This window comes from Rhinoraja longicauda, chromosome 1 (assembly GCF_053455715.1).
Source record: "Rhinoraja longicauda isolate Sanriku21f chromosome 1, sRhiLon1.1, whole genome shotgun sequence".
NCBI lineage: Eukaryota > Metazoa > Chordata > Chondrichthyes > Rajiformes > Arhynchobatidae > Rhinoraja > Rhinoraja longicauda.
The window spans coordinates 69,857,601-69,880,052 of record NC_135953.1 but is presented as its reverse complement, the minus strand read 5'-3'; the positions used below and the strand labels follow the sequence as shown (position 1 = coordinate 69,880,052).

The 22,452-nt window shown below is 42.4% G+C and overlaps 1 protein-coding gene across 6 annotated transcripts in view; it reads left to right on the top strand.

Moving 5' to 3' along the window:
* The window catches only part of nwd2 (NACHT and WD repeat domain containing 2), a 115,457-nt gene that overhangs the window by 71,885 nt on the left and 21,120 nt on the right, over positions 1 to 22,452 (top strand). For 4 of the 6 annotated variants that reach the window (XR_013547306.1, XR_013547303.1, XR_013547310.1 and 1 more), the window contains 3 exons: positions 12,789 to 12,992; positions 17,424 to 17,568; positions 18,620 to 19,209. Coding sequence is in view for 1 of the 6 variants with exons in the window: in XM_078400095.1 (XP_078256221.1) it covers positions 12,789 to 12,992; positions 17,424 to 17,568; positions 18,620 to 19,209 (939 nt within the window). In the remaining 5 variants the exon portion in view is untranslated. Of the gene's footprint in view, positions 1 to 12,788; positions 12,993 to 17,423; positions 17,569 to 18,619; positions 19,210 to 22,452 lie in introns of those variants that run through there. The other 2 variants (XR_013547307.1, XR_013547311.1) reach the window with 2 other exon arrangements.

Sequence of the window (22,452 nt, the reverse complement as noted above, 5' to 3'; positions counted from 1 at the left end):
TCTGTGGTAGGAAAGTTACTAGAAAGGATTCTGAGATAAGACCTACATGCATTTAAATAGGCAGTGGTTCCTTACGGATAGTCAGCACAGTTTTGCGGATTGGAGATTGTGTCTCATGAATTTAGAAACATAGAAAAAAGGTGCAGGAGGAGGCCATTTAGCCTTTCGAGCCAGCACCGCCATTCATTGTGATCATGGCTGATCATCTACAATCAGTAACCTGTGCCTGCCTTCTCCCCATATCCCTTGATTCCACTAGCCCCTAGAGTTCTATCTAACTCTCTTTTAAATTCATTCAGTGAATTGGCCTCCACTGCCTTCTGTGGCAGAGAATTCCACAAATTAACAACTCTCTGGGTAAAAAAGTTTCTTCTCACCTCAGTATTAAATGGCTTCCCCTTTATTCCTAGACTGTGTCCCCTGGTTCTGGACTCCCCCAACATTGGGAACAATTTGATTGTGTTTTTTGAAGTAACCAAAAAGGTTAATGAGAGCAGGGCTTTTGACAGAATCTATATGGACCAGCAAGGCCTTTCATAAGGTTCCACATAGTAGGCTTCTCTGGAAGGTTAGATTGCATGGAATCCAGGAAGAGCTAGCTAACTCGACACAGAATTGGCTACATGGAAAGAAGCAGAGGGTGATAGTGGAAGGTTGTTTTACAGATTGGAGGCCTGTGACCAGATGTGTGCCTCAGGGATTGGTGCTGGGCCCATTGCTGTTTGGGGTTCTATCAGCGATTTGGATCAAGATGTAGAAGGCTTGATTAGTATGTTTGCAGATGATACTAAAGTAGGTAGTATCGTAGATAGCGAAGATGGTTATCAAGCGAGATCTTGATCAGCTGTGCGAGTTGGGTAAGGAATGGCTAATGGAGTTTCATTCAGATGTTGCATTTTGGGAAATCGAACCAGTTCAGGACCTTCACAGAGAACAGGGTAGCCTTGGGAGTGCTATCGAAAAAGAGGGATCGAGACATGGAGGTACATAGTTCCCTGAAAGAGGAGCCACAGGTAGATAGGGTAGCAAAAACAACTTGTGGCACATTGGCCTTCATCAGACTATAGAAGTTGGGATGTTATGTTACAGTTGTGCAAGATGTTGGTGAGACTTCACTTGGAGTATTGTGTTCAATTTTGGTCACCCCGCCATAAGAAAGTAGCATTAAACTGGAAAAGGGGCAAGAGGATTTACGAGGATGGGTGCCAGTACTCAAGGGTCTTAGTTATAAGGAGAGATTGGGCAGGCTAAGACTTTATTCTTTGGACTACATGAAGCTGAGGTATGATCTTATGGAGATATATAAAAGCATGAACGGAATAAATGGTGTGAATCCCAGGATAGGTGAATCAAGATCTACAGGGCATAAGTTTAAGGTGACAGAGGCGAGATTTAATAGGAGCCTACAATAAAGAAGCAACTTTTTCACACAGAGAGTGGGATGTATTTGGAATGAATTGCCAGCGGAAGTGGTTGAGGCAGGAACAATAACCACATTTAAAGACATGTGGACAACTACATGGATAGAAAGGATTTAGAGGGATATGGGCCAAATGCAGGTAAATGGAATGAACTATGATGGGGCATCTTGGTCGGCATAGACGAGTTGGGCCGAAGGACCTGTTTTCTTCTTGCATGACTCTATGTCTCTCACAGGCTGTCTAGAACAGTCAGCTCTCCCACCAAGATGGAGGGGGATCCTTGGACACGTTTACCACCCAAGGATGTCACAGCTGGAGAGGAATTTAAGCTCCTCAACAGCCCTCATAAATACTTTCTGCACTCGTAACTACCCACAGCAAAATGAATGCTCAGATTTTGTATGCCTGCTTCTATTCTGAGCACTACCCCCCAACTAAACCCCACAATGCTTTAGGCTCTATCACTGCAGAGTCACAGCTAATATGATCCCCTCAGCCCTCACCCCATACAGGAGCACCTGGACATGGCCTGCAGTGTGGTGCTTTAGTGAGCAGGTGTTCTTTAAGGACTGCAGCCCTGATGTCAATTAGTGTGGTAATGAGGCAGTAGCTATGAGGAATTGCCTGACAACCTCAAGTACTAGTTCAGATGCTGGCACTGCAAGGACTAGCCATAAGCACCATTTTCACATGAGAAAACACTGGCATTAACACTGGCCTTAAGAAGGCCAGAGGACCAGAGTGGGTAATGTGTCAGCTCTCGGCAAGGCACGCTCGCACATCAGTTTTGCTACAAACAGTTCAGATGAAGACCATGTCAGCAGAATGTGTTGGAAGACTGCACATGGAAATGTTGTCCAGGCTGCAAGATCGACACAAAGGCGCTGGAGTAACTCAGCTTGTCAGGCAGTAGAAAAAAGATGGGTGACGTTTCAGGCTGGAACCCATCTCCACCCATCCATTTTCTCCAGAGATTCTGCCCGACCCGCTGAGTTACACCAGCACTTTGTGTCTATCTTCGGTATAAACCAGCATCCGTACTTCCTTCCTACATATTTTGTGTGCCTGCAAGGACAAACAAGAAATATTCGGGGAATTAATCTCTAACCTATTGCAGGACTTTCTAAGGAATCAGAGGCTCATCCATTCCCATTGGGAACTGGTCGACACCTCAGTGACGTTTGCACTCCCACAGCTGAATGGTTGACGGAGAAGATTTATGCCCCCTCTGAGGCATAGATGGAGACTGGTCAATGTGTGTGAGCCACAGCTCATTCAATCTTCTTCTATCACCAATCCGCTTGTGGTCACCCTGAAGTAGACCGCTGTTGTCAGGCACGGGAACGACCAGCCTTACGCACATTTCTTCCCATCGAGGCACCGAGAGCTGCCATGACACAACCAGAAAAAGACACAAAGTGATGGAGTAACTCAGCATCCCTCGATAGTTGGATAGATTTGTGTCTTTTTTTTTTTTTAAAGCAGCATCTGAAGTTCCATGTTTCTGCATTATAGAACCAAAGGCAGGGGTAGCGATGGTGCGACCTTCGTTACACCACATGAGTGCCTTGAGATACCTGATCCCCAAGGAGTCATGCAGATGTGCTATGCTTTCTCAGGATGCCAGCATGTTTCCCGTGGTTGCTGGGCCTTCATAGATGTCCCACCGGCACTGAACTCATACTGATGCCCTTCAACCATTGTGGTCTGGACCAGTGTGTAGGCTTCCGTCAGGGTCATCAACAATCAAGCCACTGACATGGAACATCGTTCCGGCTGCCACCAGAGCTGGGGCACTACAGAGGGTGCCAGCAAAGGAAGGCCAAGCAGAAACGCAGACCAATCGTTAGTTTCATTGCACTATAATGATCTGAAAATTAATGGTCACTTAACTTTAACCATGGTGCCGCCGGCAGCAGGCCTGCCTCACCTACCCTAGAGCTGGGGAGCCTGTCCTCGAGAGGGAAGCCATCAAACCCGGCCACTCCTCATACCAGAGGACCCGAGAGGAGGGTGGAGAAAGTCAAGATGGCGGCGCGGCGCAAAGAACAAGAGCCAGTAAGAGGAAGTGGGACCTAAAGAAGGGTCTCGACCTGAAATGTCACCCATTCCTTCTATCCAGAGATGCTGCCTGGCCCGCTGAGTGACTCATTTTGTGTCTATCTTGGGATCTTACCTTCTGCACTCTGAATGTCGGCTGCTGGAGGCCTCTCCCCTCCGGGCACAAAGGCTGAATGGTCGTGACACAAGGAGCAGGCCGATATCAAGATCCAGACCGAGGCAACAACTGGAGGCCCTGCAGCAGCCTGGGGCTCAACTGGATTTAGCTCCGCCACAAGAGACCAATTGCATGGACCAGACGTAACCTGCAGTAGGACAGAGTGGTGAAACATAGAAAAATAGGTGCAGGAGTAGGCCATTCGGCCCTTTGAGCCAGCACAGCCATTCAATATGTTCATGGCTGATCATCCAAAATTAGTACCCTGTTCCTGCTTTGTTCCCATATCCCTTGATTCCGTTAACCCTAAAACTAATATCTAACACTCTCTTGAAAACATCCAGCGAATTGGAGCAGTTATGGAGGACGCCTACAAATTTGCTTGACCAGGCTGACCAGGCCAAGTCACCAGGACATCGGGCCTTTATGGCCAGTTGCACTTGGACAAAACCTGGCGACTTTTGTGTATTGTCTCAGTGGACTACTTCTATATACTTCATGCTTAATCTAGGATTAATCTAGGATTGTGCTGACTCGGAACGATCCTGTTACTACTAACCAAATGCTCCGCAATTTCGTCTTTTATAATTGACTCCAGCATCTTTCCAACCACTGATGTAAGACTAACTGGTCTATAATTTCCCGTTTTCTCTCCCTCCTTTCTTAAAAAGTGGGACAACATTAGCTACCCTTCAATCCACAGGAACTGATCCTGAATCTATAGAACATTGGAAAATGATCACCAGTGCGTCCACAATTTCTAGCGCCACCTCCTTAAGTACTCTGGGATGCAGACCATCAGGCCCTGGGGATTTATCAGCCTTCAGTCCCATCAATCTACCCAACACCATTTCCTGCCTAATGTGGATTTCCTTCAGTTCCTCCATCACCCTAGGATCTCTAGCCACTAGAACATCTGGGAGATTGCTTGTATCTTCCTTAGTGAAGACAGATCCAAAGTGCCGGTTCAACTCGTCTGCCATTTCCTTGTTCCCCATAATAAAATCCCCTGCTTCTGTCTTCAAGAGGGTGTTTAGTCAGAGGGTGGTGAATCTGTGGAATTCATTGTCACACACGGCTGTGGAGGCCGAGTTAATGGACATTTTTTTTTTTTTTTAATTTTTTTTTTTTTTAATTTTCTTTGGAAGTAAGCACATTACATTTTAATGGTTCCTTTTTACAGGTGCCAAGAATTATTAAAACATTATTTGTACAACTTCCTTTTTAAAAAGAAATGAGAAAGAAAGAAGTAGTGAAGAGTAAAGAATAAATTAGTGAGTATAGAGTGAAAAAAAAAAAAAAAAAAAAAAAAAAAAAAAAAAAAAAATGTGCGAAAGTAAAGCAATTTAATCAATTTTCAGTCAAACCCAGAATTTTTAATTTTATGCTGATATTACACCGCATGATTCCACAAGGTCAATAAATGGAGACCAACTCGATAAGAATTGGTCTTTTTTTTTTTTTTTTTTTTTTTTTCTTTTTTTTTTTCCCTTATGGACATTTTTAAGGCGGAGATTGACAGATTCTTGATTAATATGGGAGTCAGAGGTTATGGGGCAAAAAGAGGAGAATGGGGTTGAGAGGGAAAGGTAGATCAGCCATGATTGAATGGTGGACTAGACGATTGGCTGAATGGCCTAATTCTGCTCCTAGACCCTATGAAAGTGAATAAATGACAATGCACCTTGCTCATTCAATAGACAATAGACAATAGACAATAGGTGCAGGAGTAGGCCATTCAGCCCTTCGAGCCAGCTCCGCCATTCAATGCGATCATGGCTGATCACTCTCAATCAGTACCCCGTTCCTGCCTTCTCCCCATACCCCCTCACTCCGCTATCCTTAAGAGCTCTATCCAGCTCTCTCTTGAAAGCATCCAACGAACTGGCCTCCACTGCCTTCTGAGGCCGAGAATTCCACACCTTCACCACTCTCTGACTGAAAAAGTTCTTCCTCATCTCTGTTCTAAATGGCCTACCCCTTATTCTTAAACTGTGGCCCCTTGTTCTGGACTCCCCCAACATTGGGAACATGTTTCCTGCCTCTAATGTGTCCAATCCCCTAATTATCTTATATGTTTCAATAAGATCCCCCCTCATCCTTCTAAATTCCAGTGTATACAAGCCTAATTGCTCCAGCCTTTCAACATACGACAGTCCCGCCATTCCGGGAATTAACCTAGTGAACCTACGCTGCACACCCTCAATAGCAAGAATATCCTTCCTCAAATTTGGAGACCAAAACTGCACACAGTACTCCAGGTGCGGTCTCACCAGGGCCCGGTACAACTGTAGAAGGACCTCTTTGCTCCTATACTCAACTCCTCTTGTTATGAAGGCCAACATTCCATTGGCTTTCTTCACTGCCTGCTGCACCTGCATGCTTCCTTTCAGTGACTGATGCACTAGGACACCCAGATCTCGTTGAACATCCCCTCTTCCTAACTTGACACCATTCAGATAATAATCTGCCTTTCTATTCTTACTTCCAAAGTGAATAACCTCACACTTATCTACATTAAACTGCATCTGCCATGTATCCGCCCACTCACACAACCTGTCCAAGTCACCCTGCAGCCTTATTGCATCTTCCTCACAATTCACACTACCCCCCAGCTTAGTATCATCTGCAAATTTGCTAATGGTACATTTAATCCCTTCATCTAAGTCATTAATGTATATCGTAAATAGCCGTCAAACGCTGCATATAAATAATTGGAAAGTGTTCTTTGATGAATAAACAAACAAAGTGAAGAATAGCACTTAAAATAGTGGAGCTGCAGTGAAAGCTGTGCAGGGAAAAATATGACCCAATTTGAGTGCCTAACACTCCAGATGAGTGATTGGTGCTATTCCACACACTTTGGTTTACCGTACATGGAACTATTGGATTGAATTTCATGAACTTGATCACATCATACAGAATGACTGGCTTTCCACAACGCCCACAGAAACCTATAGACACACAGTGCTTAAAAACAACTACAGCAATACATGAATCAATGTCTTGACATGTCTCTTTTTAGTTTTGCATTACAGTTGAGTTTCTAGTACATTTCAGCAAGGGATTCGGTTTTTACAAGCTTAGGAACAATTTAAATTCAGGCTACGCAGTACTGTATTTGCTTATACAAACATAGAAACATAGAAACATAGAAAATATGTGCAGGAGGAGGCCATTCGGCCCTTCGAGCCAGCACCGACATTCATTGTGATCATGGCTGATCGTCCACAATCAATAACCCGTGCCTGCCTTCTCCCCATATCCCTTGATTCCACTAGCCCCTAGAGCTCTATCTAACTCTCTCTTAAATCCTTCCAGTGATTTGGCTTCCACTGCCCTCTGTGGCAGAGAATTCCACAAATTCACAACTCTGGGTGAAAAGGTTTTTTCTCACCTCAGTTTTAATACTGATAAATTTCATCAAACAGCTTCTTACTGTGCAGTAATTGTTTCCTGTTCAAGGTAGACAGACTGTACTGATGGATGTTTGCACAGCATTTGATATTAAATCTGAGTCTTTTCATTCAACTCCAGCACTGCTGGAGACTTTTAGCAGGAATCGTAGCAAATGGTGTGGGCACCAAGGCGAGATGGCGCCAATTGTCACTCTCAATGTGACAAGACACACACCCCATTGTCCTTGTCTGTGAAATGTTATTTTGAGCCAAATGTCACCATATTATAATCCAGTTTTATGTAAAAAAAATGAAATGTAATAAAAGTTAAAACTAATCCCAGAACTCTAAACTCTTTAACACCATAACTCTATTGATTTCTGTCTTGAAAGTACTCAGCAACGGAGGAGAGGACTATAAAGAGCCACTACCCATTGGGTGGATAAATTTCTTCTCAACTCAGTCCAGAAAACCTTATAAATGTGCCCAAGGTATTGGGCCATCTTCAATCAACCATCATTACCTCCATTAAATATCTTGTCTTTGCATGTCGATGCTCAGGCTGTGTGAACATGTTATTGAATGGTCAGAGATTGAAGCATGAAGCATACCTATGACCTAGGCTGGATCTACAACTGTATATTAACACATGAATGCCATCAAAGAAAGACTCAATAAGCTACTCATCAAGCAAGCAGTCTCTATGAAGTGCAGATTTACTAGCCCGAAGGACCCAAGCCCTTACCACCTCGATCAACCATGGAATACTTCACAGCAGTACAGAGCAAGCCAGTGCACACTAGACGTGGACATGAGCTGTGTGATTGATTATTTCTCCTTGGCTCCCAGTTATGAAGCATTTCATTCCACCTTGCGTTCAGAGCGACGTTACAACAGATGAACTGCTTGAGAAGGGAAGAGAAGGAGTGAGGCCACCTGAAATTGGAGAATGCAATGCATATGCCATCGGGTGGTAGGCTACTCAAGCGGAATACGAGGTTCTGTTCTTCAAGATTCCATGAGGCCGCAATGGAGGAGGCTGAGGACAGACAGGTCTGTGTGGGAATGGGAATTGAAGTCTCCAACAACCAGGCGCTCCAGCAGACCCTTGCAGACAGAACGCAAATGTTCAGCATAGTGGTTCACCTAGTCTATGCTTGGTCTCACCAATGTAGAGGAGACCTCATCAAGAACACTGAGGTTGAAGGAGATGCATGTAAAACCTTCATCTCCCCTGGCAGCGTTGTTTCGGTTCTTGAATGAGGGAGGAGGTGTAGGAACAGGTGTTGCACCTCCAGTGGTTGCAGAAGCCAACCCAGGTAGCTATGTCATCCAAACCTTGATGCACATCGCAAAGAAGAGCCCATTCACTACGTTTAACATTGGGAACTTGGAGTCCCACTTGACAAGTGAGGAGACTATTATTTGAAATGATAAATTTGCAATTGATAAATTAATATATTGATGGTATCAATTCTGTGCAGCTTTAAAACAAAGTTGTACCTCAGAAATGTCTGCATGGCAGCTTTTCTGGAAGACCTCCATCGTTAACATTGCTCACCTCCTACTTAAAAAATGATCCTCCTCCCTCCTAGTTCTTTGAGATTCAAGTTGACTTATTTCCACAGCTTCTCATGGAGTCCTCAGGTGACTGAAAAATCCTTTACAGAAGGCATCGACTCTGCCACAAGTGGGGCATGTAATGCTTGGAAGATTGCTAATTGAGACATTGTGAAATTCTTCCACTTTTTACATCTGGCCTCCTCATTATAGAGACACGAGGTTTTCAACGCCTGCTTGGGGCATAAAACAAATTAAGATATCTATCTGCTTACTACAGTACAGCAAACATTTTACACTGGGAGATGGTAAATGTCTAGCTCAATGATAGCTGGCCTATGTCCTCATTGCTCAAAAGTTCTGTCTGTTCAGGAAAGGGTAAATTGAAGCATCCTTCAAACATCTTTTAAACTGACCTCGCTCGCCCTGTATTCCCCACTTTCCTGACAAATAAATCGTTTTGCCAGCAGCATCCCTGCCCGTTAATTAAACCTTGCATCAGTGAACTCAACTCCCTATTAGCTAATCTGCTGAATTAGTTCGTTAGCACATAATGAATAATGTTCGCCCCAAGCTCCTCGAGCATGAAGTTCATCACCAACTGAAGGAGATTAAAAAGTATCCTGAAACCAAGCGGGCAATTTTATGAATTGTCACCATGTTTTTGATCCTGCATTTTGTGCTGGAATTTTGATTGTTACAAATTTCAGCTTATATAAAGACTTAATTTAATACTTGATTCAGGAAGTCAGGTGTCACAGTCTAAATTTCTCCCTAGCCACAGTAACATCACGGACAAGCACCAATTTGGTTTGTCAGACTTTGTGGTTTATGTATTAAACTATTCAATCTTTACTGGAATTTCATCAAGTAAAATGTCCTATCAAAGGTCATGGATAATTACATTGGGTATTACCTGCCAATACAATCAACCTTTCCTGATCCCTTTCTGCGTGCATCTGGTTTGATGGATGATAACCCAGCTTCTGGAGAATCTCATTCGGCTAAACATTAAAACATGCATTTTATCTGCTCTCTTACCATGCAATTGAATCTACTGTATATTTCTTGAGGACCAACAGAAGAATGTTATTGATTTGAAAGGAGTCAGTGTATCAATGTAAAGGTCTGCTTAGACTGCCACCTAGTGGAATCTTTGTAGGCTGCGTTTATTTATCTGGTCTCGACCCGAAACGTCACCCATTCCGTCTCTCCACAGATGCTGCCTGTCCCGCTGAGTTACTCCAGCTTTTTGTGTCTATCTTTGGTTTAAACCAGCATTTGCAGTTCCTTCCTACACACTTTGTTTATCTGAAGCTAGGTCATCCACTGCAAATGGCTTTGCATAAACATTTCTAGATTGCAGAACCAAATTCTCAAAATCCTGCATATCGAAGGAACACATTTTCAACTATTCAGCCTGAATCATGCTCTTTTATCATACGAAAAGTTAAACCCAAAAATCCAACATATTAGTTTAGTTTAGTTTCTACAACGTGGAAACAAGCCCTTTGGCCCAACTAGTTCGCGCTGAGTAACAATCACTAGTACTATCCTACATACACGCGACAATTTATAATTTGAGGAAGCCAATTAACCTACCAACCTGCACATCTTCGGAATGTTTTAGGAAACTGGAGTGCTCAGAGAAAACCTACGTGATCACAGGAAGAAGGTACAAACTCCATACAGGCAGCACCTGTAGTTAGGATCAACCCGGATCTCTGCTGCTTTAAGGCAGCAACTCTACCACTCGGCCACTGTGCCGCCCAAATTATTAATGGAATGAATTATTGAATCATTTTATTAAGAGTATCAGCTCAGAATACAGGATTCTATGCTCGAGCAGTTTGCAATGTATCCAAAGGCAGAAAACTACAAATTACCTTTCATATTGTCACAGGTTATTGTTATATTGTTACATTATTTATTAGATAAATTGATTGTAGTATTTAGGGCAAGAAAATAATTGCGCCAACTGGCCAGCACTTTTTTCTGGATTTTCATCAGATTCCACACAGTTTCTGCTTACTAGCACTACTGACGAGGGCCCAGTCATTGATGCCAGCCTTAGGATCACCACTAGAATATGCCTGTGTGCAGCAGATATTTTGTGTTGCTGATGGAGCATTTTGGAGTGAAATGCACCCTGGGATGTTTTCCTGTGTGTAGAAAGGATGCTGGTTTACACCAAAGATAGACACAAACTGCTGGAGTAACTCAGCGGGTCAGGCAGCATCTCTGGAAAAAAAGGACGGGTGACGTTTTGGTCTGTTTTCCTGTGTTACAGGTGCTCTACAGAGGTAAGGTTAGTTTCACTGCCTGTCTGCACCAGCACTGTGCGGCCAGCAGAGGCAACCAAAGAATGTTCTTTTTAAAGTTTAAAGCTTTGATCACTTGCAATCATCATTTTAACTGCATCCCAGGGTTTCCTACACACAGCATTCTTTGGCTCAAATCATCTGAAATATGTTTAAGACTAAGTTGCTCTTGCACCTTCCTGTAATGCACTTGAGCATCAACTTAGCTACACACTTATTCTGTCTACCAGGAAATGTCAGCAGTGACACCTGGTGGCAGGGCCGGCCAACTGGCCAAACCGCGCTGGCCAGTTGGCCCAATTATTTTCTTGCCCTAAATACCACAATCAATTTATCTAATAAATAATGTAACTCAACCTGTGACAATATGAAAGGTAATTTGTAGTTATCTGCCTTTGGATACATTGCAAACTGCTCGAGCATAGAATCCTGTTTTCATGTTGAGCAAAGTATTCTGAGCTGATACTCTTAATAAAATGATTCAATAATTCATTCCATTAATAATTTGGGCGGCACAGTGGCCGAGTGGTAGAGTTGCTGCCTTAGAGCGGAACCAACACTGGTTCCCCCACAGCATGTCACCTGCATCCCTTCCCAACCCACAAGAGAAGGCTCGGGACCACAGTGTGTAGCAAGGAACTGCAGGTGCTGGCTTACATCGAAGCAAAAATGCTGGAGTAACTCAGCGGGTCGAGAGATGCTGCCTGACCCGCTGAGTTACTCCAGCATTTTGCTTTGGGACCACAGTGTTGGAATGAATCCTTTCTGACAATAGATTTAAACAGGAATCCATGGTCCAAAATTCATCCTCTGTTTTACACGCTAGATGCATGATAGAGCAATAATATTGTAGCCCACTTAAATTTTGGATTACAATGCATGCTTAGCGTATGTGACGGATATTCCTCTTCGTAGATAGGAATCCCTCTCCTTACTTCCTGCATCACCTTTAGGATAATTTTTGTTGGTTGGGTAGGGGCTGCGTTAGTTTTATTTCCTTAACAATTTTTTTCAGGCAGTCACTTGTGTTATCAGTTTCAATTTTACTTACATCTGTCCCCAGTGGACAATAAGTATCAATAGGCAGCTGAACCAAAGGTAAATAGCTTCCACTGCCATTTAAATTGCATTCCCATAAACTGTAGGCACCTTAAGTAAGTTTGTTGTATTCGTGCCCTGCCGGCTAAATTTACTGGTCGTGCAGATAAGGAGAGCAGCCATCTGTATAACACTGATTTAGCAATAATGACTGTAGATTCAAAACATAGTCTGAGCAGACGTGTATGCAGGTTAGTGAGACTTTGGTTGACCTCAAAGAAGCTCTCAAGATATGTCAGCAGAAAAACATTCTGTCCCAAATTTCCATCAGAAGTGCACATTGCTACTTAATGTTCCGTACTCATCTATATCTAGTGTAGTGCTGGCTCATTCTGAGCAGTCACAGAAATACGCTCTGCACAATCAATGAAGAAGAAAACTCAATTATTGTAGATCTTGTAAAGAATCATTAAATTTGACAGCACCTCAGAAGTGGAAGTGGTGGCATCTATCGCATTTGCTATACTACCCCCCCCCCCCCCCCCCCCCCAGTCTCTGTGTATACGCCTCTAGAAAACCTTTGCCATCATTTAAAGGACAACATTAAGTTTGATCAATGGCTCGTTTAGAATTACTGGCACTGGTATTTCACCCCTGATGCCGCTGCGTTCCGTTGATCAGCAATGAATGCTGTAATGAGCTGACTGTGGAAAATAATGGATCCACTCTTCTTGCAAAGAGTATTGAAGTGAGATGTGATCTTGACAATTGTTCAGCTGGGGTAGTCTAGCTCCAGCTTCAATAATACGCTGTCCTCTTCGTGGTTTCACAGGGACTATTTGGAGAAAAGTATGGCAGCATTCGCATCCCCGGGGAGGTTGAGACCTCTGAATTTGAGATGATTTTGGATGCTGCTGTGGAGGCACAGCTGGAGACTAAAGTCTTGGAGGAGTGGTACTGCAGAGATGAAAACTCCGTCCCACCAACATACTACCTCAAACCAAAGTCTGAAATGCTGAAAAATTACCAGAATGTGGTAAAGTTCTTAAACCTTCCAAATGCTTTATTGTGTTTTTTTTTAAATTGGGCTGTGAATAATTTTGAATATCTTTGAAAATTCTTCATGTGCTCTTCTCAGGTTTTTGTAATGTATGACTCACGTACACTTTATTGTTTAGATGTGGCGATGGAAATATCAATTAAAATATTCTGCTCATACACAATGTTATAGTTTCTCTGAGCTCTACATCAACCTAGTCCGAGGCCTAATGACGTATGTACTACGCACTTGATAAGGTCATAGAGTCATGCGGCACTGAAACAGGCCCTTCGGCCCAACTCACTCATGCCAACTAAGATGCCAACTAAGATGCCCATTATACCTTAGATGCGATGCCTCCATCTACATCATTTGTCCATGTTTGGTCCATATCCCTCTAAACCTTTCCTATGCATGCACCTGTCCAAATGTCTTTTAAATCTTGTTATAGTACCTGCCTCAACTACCTCTTGCCACATACCCACCACCCTCTGTGTGAAAACGTTGCCACTCAGGTTTCTATTAAATCTTTCCCCTCTCACCTTAAAGCAATGTCCTCTGGATCTTGATTCACCAACTCTTGCTAAAAGACTCTGTGAATTCATTTTATCTATTCCCCTCATGATTTTAGACACCTCTATAAGATCACCCCTCAGTCCCCTTCATTCAATGAATAAAGTCTTAGCCTGCACAACAACTCCCTATAGCTCAAGCTCTCAAATCCTGGCAACATCCTCGTAAAATCCAAACTTTGGGTGAGAAACCTGAACCAAGTTGACTAGAGGATCAAAGGTTTACAGGTGTAATAGCACATAAATGAGTGCATGATAACACAATGGTTGTATGCAGAACAAGTAACTCAGAAATCTGAGCTGGAGATTTGAATTTAAATCCTACAAACCAGTTGGCAATTTTATATTCAGTTAAATAAACCTGGAATATGAAGCTTGTGTCAGTAACCACCTCTCTTGGACAGTCTCTTGGGGTAGATGATGGCCTGGTTCCATTGTGGTTGTGTGGGTTCTGAGATGGTCATTGTGAGACCTACAGAAGATGATTGATCAGTGTGGTAGGTGGGTACCTCCGAGATGGGACACTCCTTCCATTATTTATGTCAGGCGTCTGGGTACTCATGGCAAGTTGACATTAGATTTTCAGTGTTTCTGTGAACAGAAATCAGCCACGCATTTCCATAAGTTGGTGAAATGTTACCATTTTCATGAAAATTAGGAAAATATCCTTGAATCGTAATCTCTTGACACAGTGAGAAGAAAGTGCCTGTTCCTGGAGTAAAACACAGCATGTCAGGCATCATCTGTGGAAGGAGAGAAAATAAGACAGCTTAGGTAGCACAGATGGTGAAGCAGCACAATGGGCAGAACAAAGCAAATGTCAGAGATAGGGTGGAATGATCCATCTATTAAATGCTGCATAGCTCCCTTGTCCATTTAATGTGCTGCTGATGTTGTTAAGTCTGGGTGATTTGCGGTCTGGCCAATAGAGGGGGGCACGGTGGTGTAGCAATAGAGTTGCTGCCTTGCAGCGCCAGAGACCCGGGTTCGATCCCGACCACGGGTGATTGTCTGTACGCCGTTTGTACGTTCTCCCCCAGATCTGCGCAGGTTTTCTCCGAGATCTTCGGTTTCCTCCCACACCAAAGACGTACAGGTTTGTACGTTAATTGGCTTGGTATAAATGTAAATTGTCCCTTGTGTGTGTGGGATAGTGTGAATGTGTGGGGATTGCTGGTCGGTGCAGACCCAGTGGGCCGAATAGCTTATTTATGCACTTTATCTCAAAATTAAACTAAACTAAACTAAACTTAAGTGGGCCATGCCCAGTAAGACAGGTAATACAAATGAAAGAAAAAATAGAGGAATGGTCAAACAAAAGTTAGTTCTGAAACAAATAGAAAGAAAAAGCAAGTTAGCGGAAGCTGGAGAATTCAGCGTTGACTCCTGCAGTCTTAACTTTCCTCCTAATTGACCTAGTAAAGCACTTGGTACAGTCATAAAGTTGAAACAATATATAAACTGTTCCTTTGGCCCAATTCATCCATAACAACCAAGGTGCCTATCTGAGCTAGCCCCATTTGCCTGTCTTTGCCCCATACCCCTCTAAACCATTCCCTTCCATGTACCTGTCCAAATCTACCAAACCTTGAAACCTACCAAATTCTTACAGGCCACAACAGGCTGGGTGCTGCAAAGACGTTTACCATAGCTGTGGAGTCTGGAATCAGGGACCACAGTCTCAAAATAAAATGTAGGTCATTTAAGAGTGAGATGAAACATTTCTGCATACAGAAAGTATTGAATCCTTTGAAATGTCTATCTGGATGAAAGTTGAGACTATCATGCGTTGAAAGACTGGAACGACTGGGCTTATATACTCTGGAATTTAGAAGGATGGGAGGGGATCTTATTGAAACACATAAGATTATTAAGGGATTGGACACACTAGAGGCAGGAAACATGTACCCGGTTGGGGGAGTCCCGAATCAGGGGCCACCGTTTAAGAATAAGGGGTAGGCCATTTAGAACGGAGATGAGGAAAAACCTTTTTGTAAATCTGTGGGATTCTCTGCCGCAGAAGGCAGTGGAGGACAATTCTCTGGATGCTTTCAAGAGAGAGTTAGATAGAGCTCTTAATGATAGCGGAGTCAAGGGATATGGGGAGAAGGCAGGAACGGGGTACTGATTGTGCATGATCAGCCATGATTACGGTGAATGGCGGTGCTGGCTCGAAGGGCCGAATGGCCTACTCCTGCACCTATTGTCTATTGTCTATTGTCTATTGAGATCAGTCTATGAAATTATGAGAGGCCAAACCGTTTTCCCAGGGTGGAAATGTCCAGGTCGAGCAGGCAAGTCTTAAGTGGAGGGGCAAAGTTCAAAGGAGATGTGCAGGGCAAGGTTTTTATACAGAGAGGGGTAGATGCCTGGAACGTGCTGCCAGGAATGTTGCTGGAGACAGATACAATAGTGGCAGTTAAGGGACTTTTGGGCAGCACATGGATAGACGGGGAATGGAGGTATATGGATCATGTGCAGGCAGTGAAGAGCCAATATCTCCAAATCAAATGGATTTTGTTAAAGCACCAACTCCAGTTTAAATAATACACGGACAAATGAACTGTTTTAGGTAAACCACTTCTGTGTCAAATCTACCTCTGCACTTCAGTAATGGCTCAGAGTCACAGCTTTGCATAGTGCAAGCAGAGGGTGCCAACAATAGGCATTCAAGCCTTCCCTGATCCTCTCAACCAAAGTGTACATTCAAACAGAACTCTGGGATGGCAATCCAGGTACCCAGACTGCTTTACTAATCTCGAAGCAGTTCATTCTCATCGGTGCAGCTCGATAACATAGTGTGGTGCTACGCTCAATGCCCCGAACCATTTTCCTAAATGGTTCTTTGATCTATTATTTATTCCATGCAAAATCTGTGGTTAATGGACCTGTAGGAGCTGTAATATCCCCACCTTGGGAATGCTAAGCTGTCTCCACCTAATTGTCGAGGCTTAGGATTCAGACAGGGCCAAATGTTATTTAATATTTTATCTTATTTAAGATGTGCTCAGCTTTTTAATTTTTAAAAGTTTTAAGAATTTATATATACTTTTAACCAATGTTTTTTTTAATTACTTGCTTAAATTTTAATACATTTTAATAACATGATTGGGAACCATTGTCCAAGACACTAAAAGGGGTAAGACAATCTAAACATTATTCATCTGCAAAAGTACTACTTGTACATCCTCATTCAAATGGTTGATAAAGGTGATAAAATAATGGGCTGAGGGAGGCAGCCGTGAGCCACAGGCTCCTCTGAAAGAAAAACGTTCTTCACCACCCTCTGCTTCCTATCATGAAGCCAATTATGTTCCCAATTAGCTCTCCCGGGATCCCATGCAATCCCACCTTTCAAAGCAGCCTACCATGCAGAACATTAAAGGTCTTGCTGAAGTCCATATAGACTATGTTTACCACCTGCCCTAATCGACCTTCTATAGACAATAGACAATAGGTGCAGGAGTAGGCCATTCGGTCCTTCGAGCCAGCACCGCTATTCAATGTGATCATGGCTGATCATTCACAATCAGCACCCCGTTCCTGCCTTCTCCCCATACCCCCTGACTCCGCTATCTTTAAGAGCTCTATCTAGCATCTTGATTACATCTTCAAAAAAATACAATCAATTTTGGGGGGCAAAATATTCTATCAAATTGCCCGATCCACGAACATTATCTGGATAAAATTGATTTTTAAGAGCATAGTGCCCAAAAAGGCATAGTCCAATTTATTAACTTAAATCTAAATAAATATATCCACACCCCACATTCCACGCAATGTTGTCCAAGGAATTAGAAATTTGTGACAATTTTGGATGAGATTGATTTGATATCTCTTACTTTGTGTTATGTAGACAGATATAACTATAAATTCCCCCAACCCCAAGAAATGGAAGGAAATATCAGAGGAGATCAAGAAACTTTTTAAAACTGCTGTAAACATACTGCAAGAGCGAGGAACTATGGAGAGTTCCAAAGCCAAGAAGTATCTTTGTTCAGGTAAGAACTTGCATTTATTTACTACAAATCAATAGTTCAGCAACGAAAATGAAATCAGGTCCATCGTGGCTAGAACGGTATTTTATAGAATACCAGTAGTAATGAGAAATATCATGACAATTTCAGTGACCCTCAAAGAAATGAGTGCAGTGGCAGATTTGCTACTCAGCCAAACGCATATCAAAACTAGTGGGAAAGTTATTAGGACCAACAATATTTGGAAGGCATCCAGTTCCAAAAAACTGTTATGTAATATTCCTAGAGGATTAGTTTGAAGGTCCATGAGAGGACTGAGGTAAAATTAGCTTGGGTGTGCAAAGGTTCAAAATATTCTCCCTGTGTTTCTCTCATTCTCACAGAATCTGGGAATCTTAAGGTATAAAAGGGGGCCTTTTGACTTGTCATGTCTATGCTAGCAGTTTAAAAGAGTTGCCTAATTAATCCCATTCCTCTGTTTCCTCTCATAAATCAGCAAATTATTCCCCTACAAGAATTCCCACTCAGCAAGACCATTGCAAAAGGTAACTTTGGTTTACCTGCACAATGACTACTGTCATGTTAAATTTTTATATGCTATTGCTAATAATAATTTCCAATGTGGTGTCTTACAAAATATTGGAGAAAATATTCACTAACATTTACAGAAGAAGGGAGAAAAACATTGTTGATTTTATCGGAGTGAAGTTCTTCAGCCATTTCACCATATATTTGACCTTTTATTTACTGAATCGTCACCAGGCTTGTTTCTGGGCCCACTGAGATGATGGTTGCCAATTATACGGAGAGGAGAAAAACCATTACCACTTATTTTCCTTCTTTGATTTGCTTTGTTATCCAATCAGTACGGAAAGTCCGATGGATAATAATGTCTTTTTTGTTTAATAGACGGTCTGATACAGAACCAACCTCGCTAGGTTTTCTATGAGCTTCTAAAGATCTCTTTAGGCAAGAGTCTTTTAAATAAGTTATTCAAGTTCATTTTGACAAATATCTTGACTTGCTGTGACCCCTTACTCAAAAGGTAATGAGATATTGGTTTCTTTACATGAAGCAATTGAAGATGAGTTTGAATTTGCCCTGGGAAACCAAACGCCAGCATTTCTAAAGAAGTGTGTGTGTTATATCAGGAAAATTGCAAACATTGACCGTCACGTGAAGAATCCAGAAATGGGCCGGTACATGGACATCATAGAGGTCAATGGAAAACTTATGCGAGACCCCATTGCGACTGAAAAGCTTGTGAAACTGAGGGACGAGTTTATTCCTACGATTGTTGCCTCTTCCAACCTGAGAGTATACACATCCATTACCCACTGCGATATGAAGCTTGGATATTCAGAGAATGTAGAAAACCACTATGTTGAAGGCCTTTGTAAGCAGTTCTATGATGATATGATTGACATTATTCAGTCTATAGTTCAACAGAACTTTGACATTGAATCCGATGCACTTTATGATGAAGTTCTACAGCACTTGTCCCTTTGTAAAATGAACGCCTCTTTCTACCAATACCAATGTGAGGCCTTAGACCTCATACAGAAGTATATACTGCCTTGCAAATCAGCACAGGTGAACCCACTTGTGATATATGGTGGGCCATGCACAGGCAAAACACTTCTACTGGCAAAGGTGGCACAACAGGTAAAAACAGCCTCTATTTTGTTGTATAATGTTTGATGCGTTTATTGGATCCATCAGTCTATTTGCGTTATCTTTGTAAATCTATGTTGTTGTCTCAAATTAAATAAACAGTTAAGTAAATTGGGAATAAAAATATCCCACCTTCAGATAGCAGATGTTATTTTAACATCAGTTCACTAAACGGATCCAGCATGATTCAAATCTTCATCCTCACCCTGGTGTGACAATGGGTGATTGTGCCTTACCATCCAATCTTAGCAAGCATAATATTCATGAGAATATGTGATCATAAGAAAGCAGAGTAGGTCCTTCAGACACTTGCACCTGCTCTGGAGTTCGGTAGGATTATAGAAACATAGAAACATAGAAAATAGGTGCAGGAGTAGGCCATTCGGCCCTTCGAGCCTGCACCGCCATTCAATATGATCATGGCTGATCATCCAGCTCAGTAACCTGTACCTGCCTTCTCTCCATACCCCCTGATCCCTTTAGCCACAAGGGCCACATCTAACTCCCTCTTAAATATAGCCAATGAACTGGCCTCAACTACCTTCTGTGGCAGAGAATTCCACAGACTCACCACTCTCTGTGTGAAGAAATGTTTTCTCATCTCGGTCCTAAAAGACTTCCCCCTTATCCTTAAGCTGTCACCTTATGGCTGAACTCTTAACTCATCTTCACTTTCCTGCACTAACATATCTTTCTATTCCTTTAATAATGATAATTAAGAATTCCAAAGATTCATTACTATCCGAGTGAAGATATTTATTTTAATTTCTCTCCTGAATTGCCAGCCCTTAATGGGTGTCTGAGACCTCTAGTTCCAGACATTCCCGCCAGGTAAATCTTTTTCAGTCAGAGAGTTGTAAATCTGTGGAATTCTCTGCCCCAGAAGGCAGTGGATGCCAATTCTCTGAATGCATTCAAGAGAGAGCTGGATAGAGCTCTTAAGGATAGCGGAGTCAGGGGGTATGGGGAGAAGGCAGGAACGGGATACTGATTGAGAATGATCAGCCATGATCACATTGAATGGTGGTGCTGGCTCGAAGGGCCGAATGGCCTCCTCCTGCACCTATTGTCTATTGAAATTCATCATCCCTGCACTCTAGCCTCTCAAGCTCATTAAGAATTGTGTGCATTTCAGAGAGATAACCTCCCATTTTCCAAAATTAAGACAGTAGGGGACCTGACCACCACCATGTAGAATTTGAAGGAGTGACTATTTTGATAGTCAATGCACTGTTTGAAGGAGAGAGCGAACAGGGAACAGGGAAATATAGACTAGTTAGCTGAACATCAGTGGAAAGGAAAATGCCAGCATCTATTGTAAAGGAAATAGCAATAGGGCACTTAGAAATTAGTCATTCAAATAGACAAATTGAAGGCGGTGCAATGGTAGATTTGCTACTTACTGCGCCAGAGACCCGGGTTCGATCCTGACTACGGATGCTTGTCTGTACAAAGTTTGTATATTCCCCCGTGACCTGCGTGGGTTTTCTCCGGGATAACCGGTTTCCCCCCACACTCCAAAGACGTACAGGTTTGTAGGTTAAAAGTGTAGGAAGGAACTGCAGATGATGGTTTACACCGAAGATAGACACAAAATGCTGGAGTAACTCAGCGGAATAATTAGCATTTCTGGAGAGAAGGATTTGGGGTTGAAGCCCTTCTTCAGACTGAAGACGGATCTCGACCGGTAACATCACCCTTTCCTTCTCTCCAGAAATGCTGCCTGTCCCTCTGAGTTTAGCATGTCTATTTTCAGATTTGAGCCGAAGGGCCTGTTTTCACGTTGTATCACTAAACTAAACTAACCTAAACTAAACTGAACTAAACTAAACTAAATCAAACTAAACTAAACTAAAACTAAGATAATAATGGGTTTATGAATGTGATATCATTTTTGACAAAGCTCTTGTTGTTTTGAGGTTATAATGAGTAGTACAGAGAAAAGTGTATCAGTTGATGTGATATATTTATACTTTCAGAATGCCTTTGATAAAGTTTGCATGAAATTATAGGAGCTCAGAGTATTGGGTTTAGATTGAGGGTTTAGATTGGGTTAATGGATAGAAAAGAAATAATAGGAACAAATAATAGAAACAAATAGCAACAATGTATTTTCACATTAGGAATATTAACTCAAGCTGTGCCAAGAGAATTACTGCTGGGATTCCTGAACTGTTCCCACTTTATTCTAATGATTTGAATAAGATGAAGAGAAATATATCCAAGTTTGCTGATAATACAAAGCTGAATGGCAGGGTGAACACTGAGGGGAATATGAACATGTGAAATACAGTGTCCTCCATAATGTTTGGGACAAAGACCCATCATTTATTTATTTGCCTCTGTACTCCACAATTTGAGATTCGTAATGGAAAATATTAAAGTGCACATTGTCAGATTTTAATAAAGGCCATTTTTATACATATTGGTTTCACCATGTAGAAATTACAGCAGTGTTTATACATAATCCCCCCCCAATTTCAGTGCACCATAATGTTTGGGACACAGCAATGTCATGTAAATGAAAGTAGTCATGTTTAGTATTTTGTTGCATATCCTTTGCATGCAATGACTGCTTGAAGTCTGTGATTCATGGACATCACCAGTTGCTGGGTGTCTTCTCTGGTGATGCTCTGCCAAGCCTGTATTGCAGCCATCTTTAGCTTCTGCTTGTTTTGGGGGCTAGTTTTCTCTTCAGCATATAAAAGGCATGCTCAATTGGGCTCAGTTCGGGTGAGTGACTTGGCCACTCAAGAATTGACCATTCTTTAGCTTTGAAAAACTCCTTTGTTGCTTTAGCAATATGTTTGGGATCATTGTCTTGCTGTAGAATGAACCGCTGGCCAACGAGGTTTGAGGCATTTGTTTGCACTTGGGCAGATAGGATGTGTCTATAAACTTCAGAATTCATTATGCTACTACCATCAGCAGTTGTATCATCAATGAAGATAAGTGAGCCAGTACCTTCAGCAGCCATACATGCCTAGGCTATAACACCCCCACCACTGTGTTTCACAGATGAGGTGGTATGCTTTGGATGTTGGGCAGTTCCTTCTCTCCTCCATACTGTGCTCTTGCCATCACTCTGATATAAGTTAATCTTCGTCTCATCTGTCCACAAGACATTTTTCCAGAACTGTGGTTGCTCTTTTAAGTACTTCTTGGCAAACTGTAACCTGGCCATCCTATTTTTGCAGCTAACCAGTGGTTTGCATCTTGCAGTGTAGCCGCTGT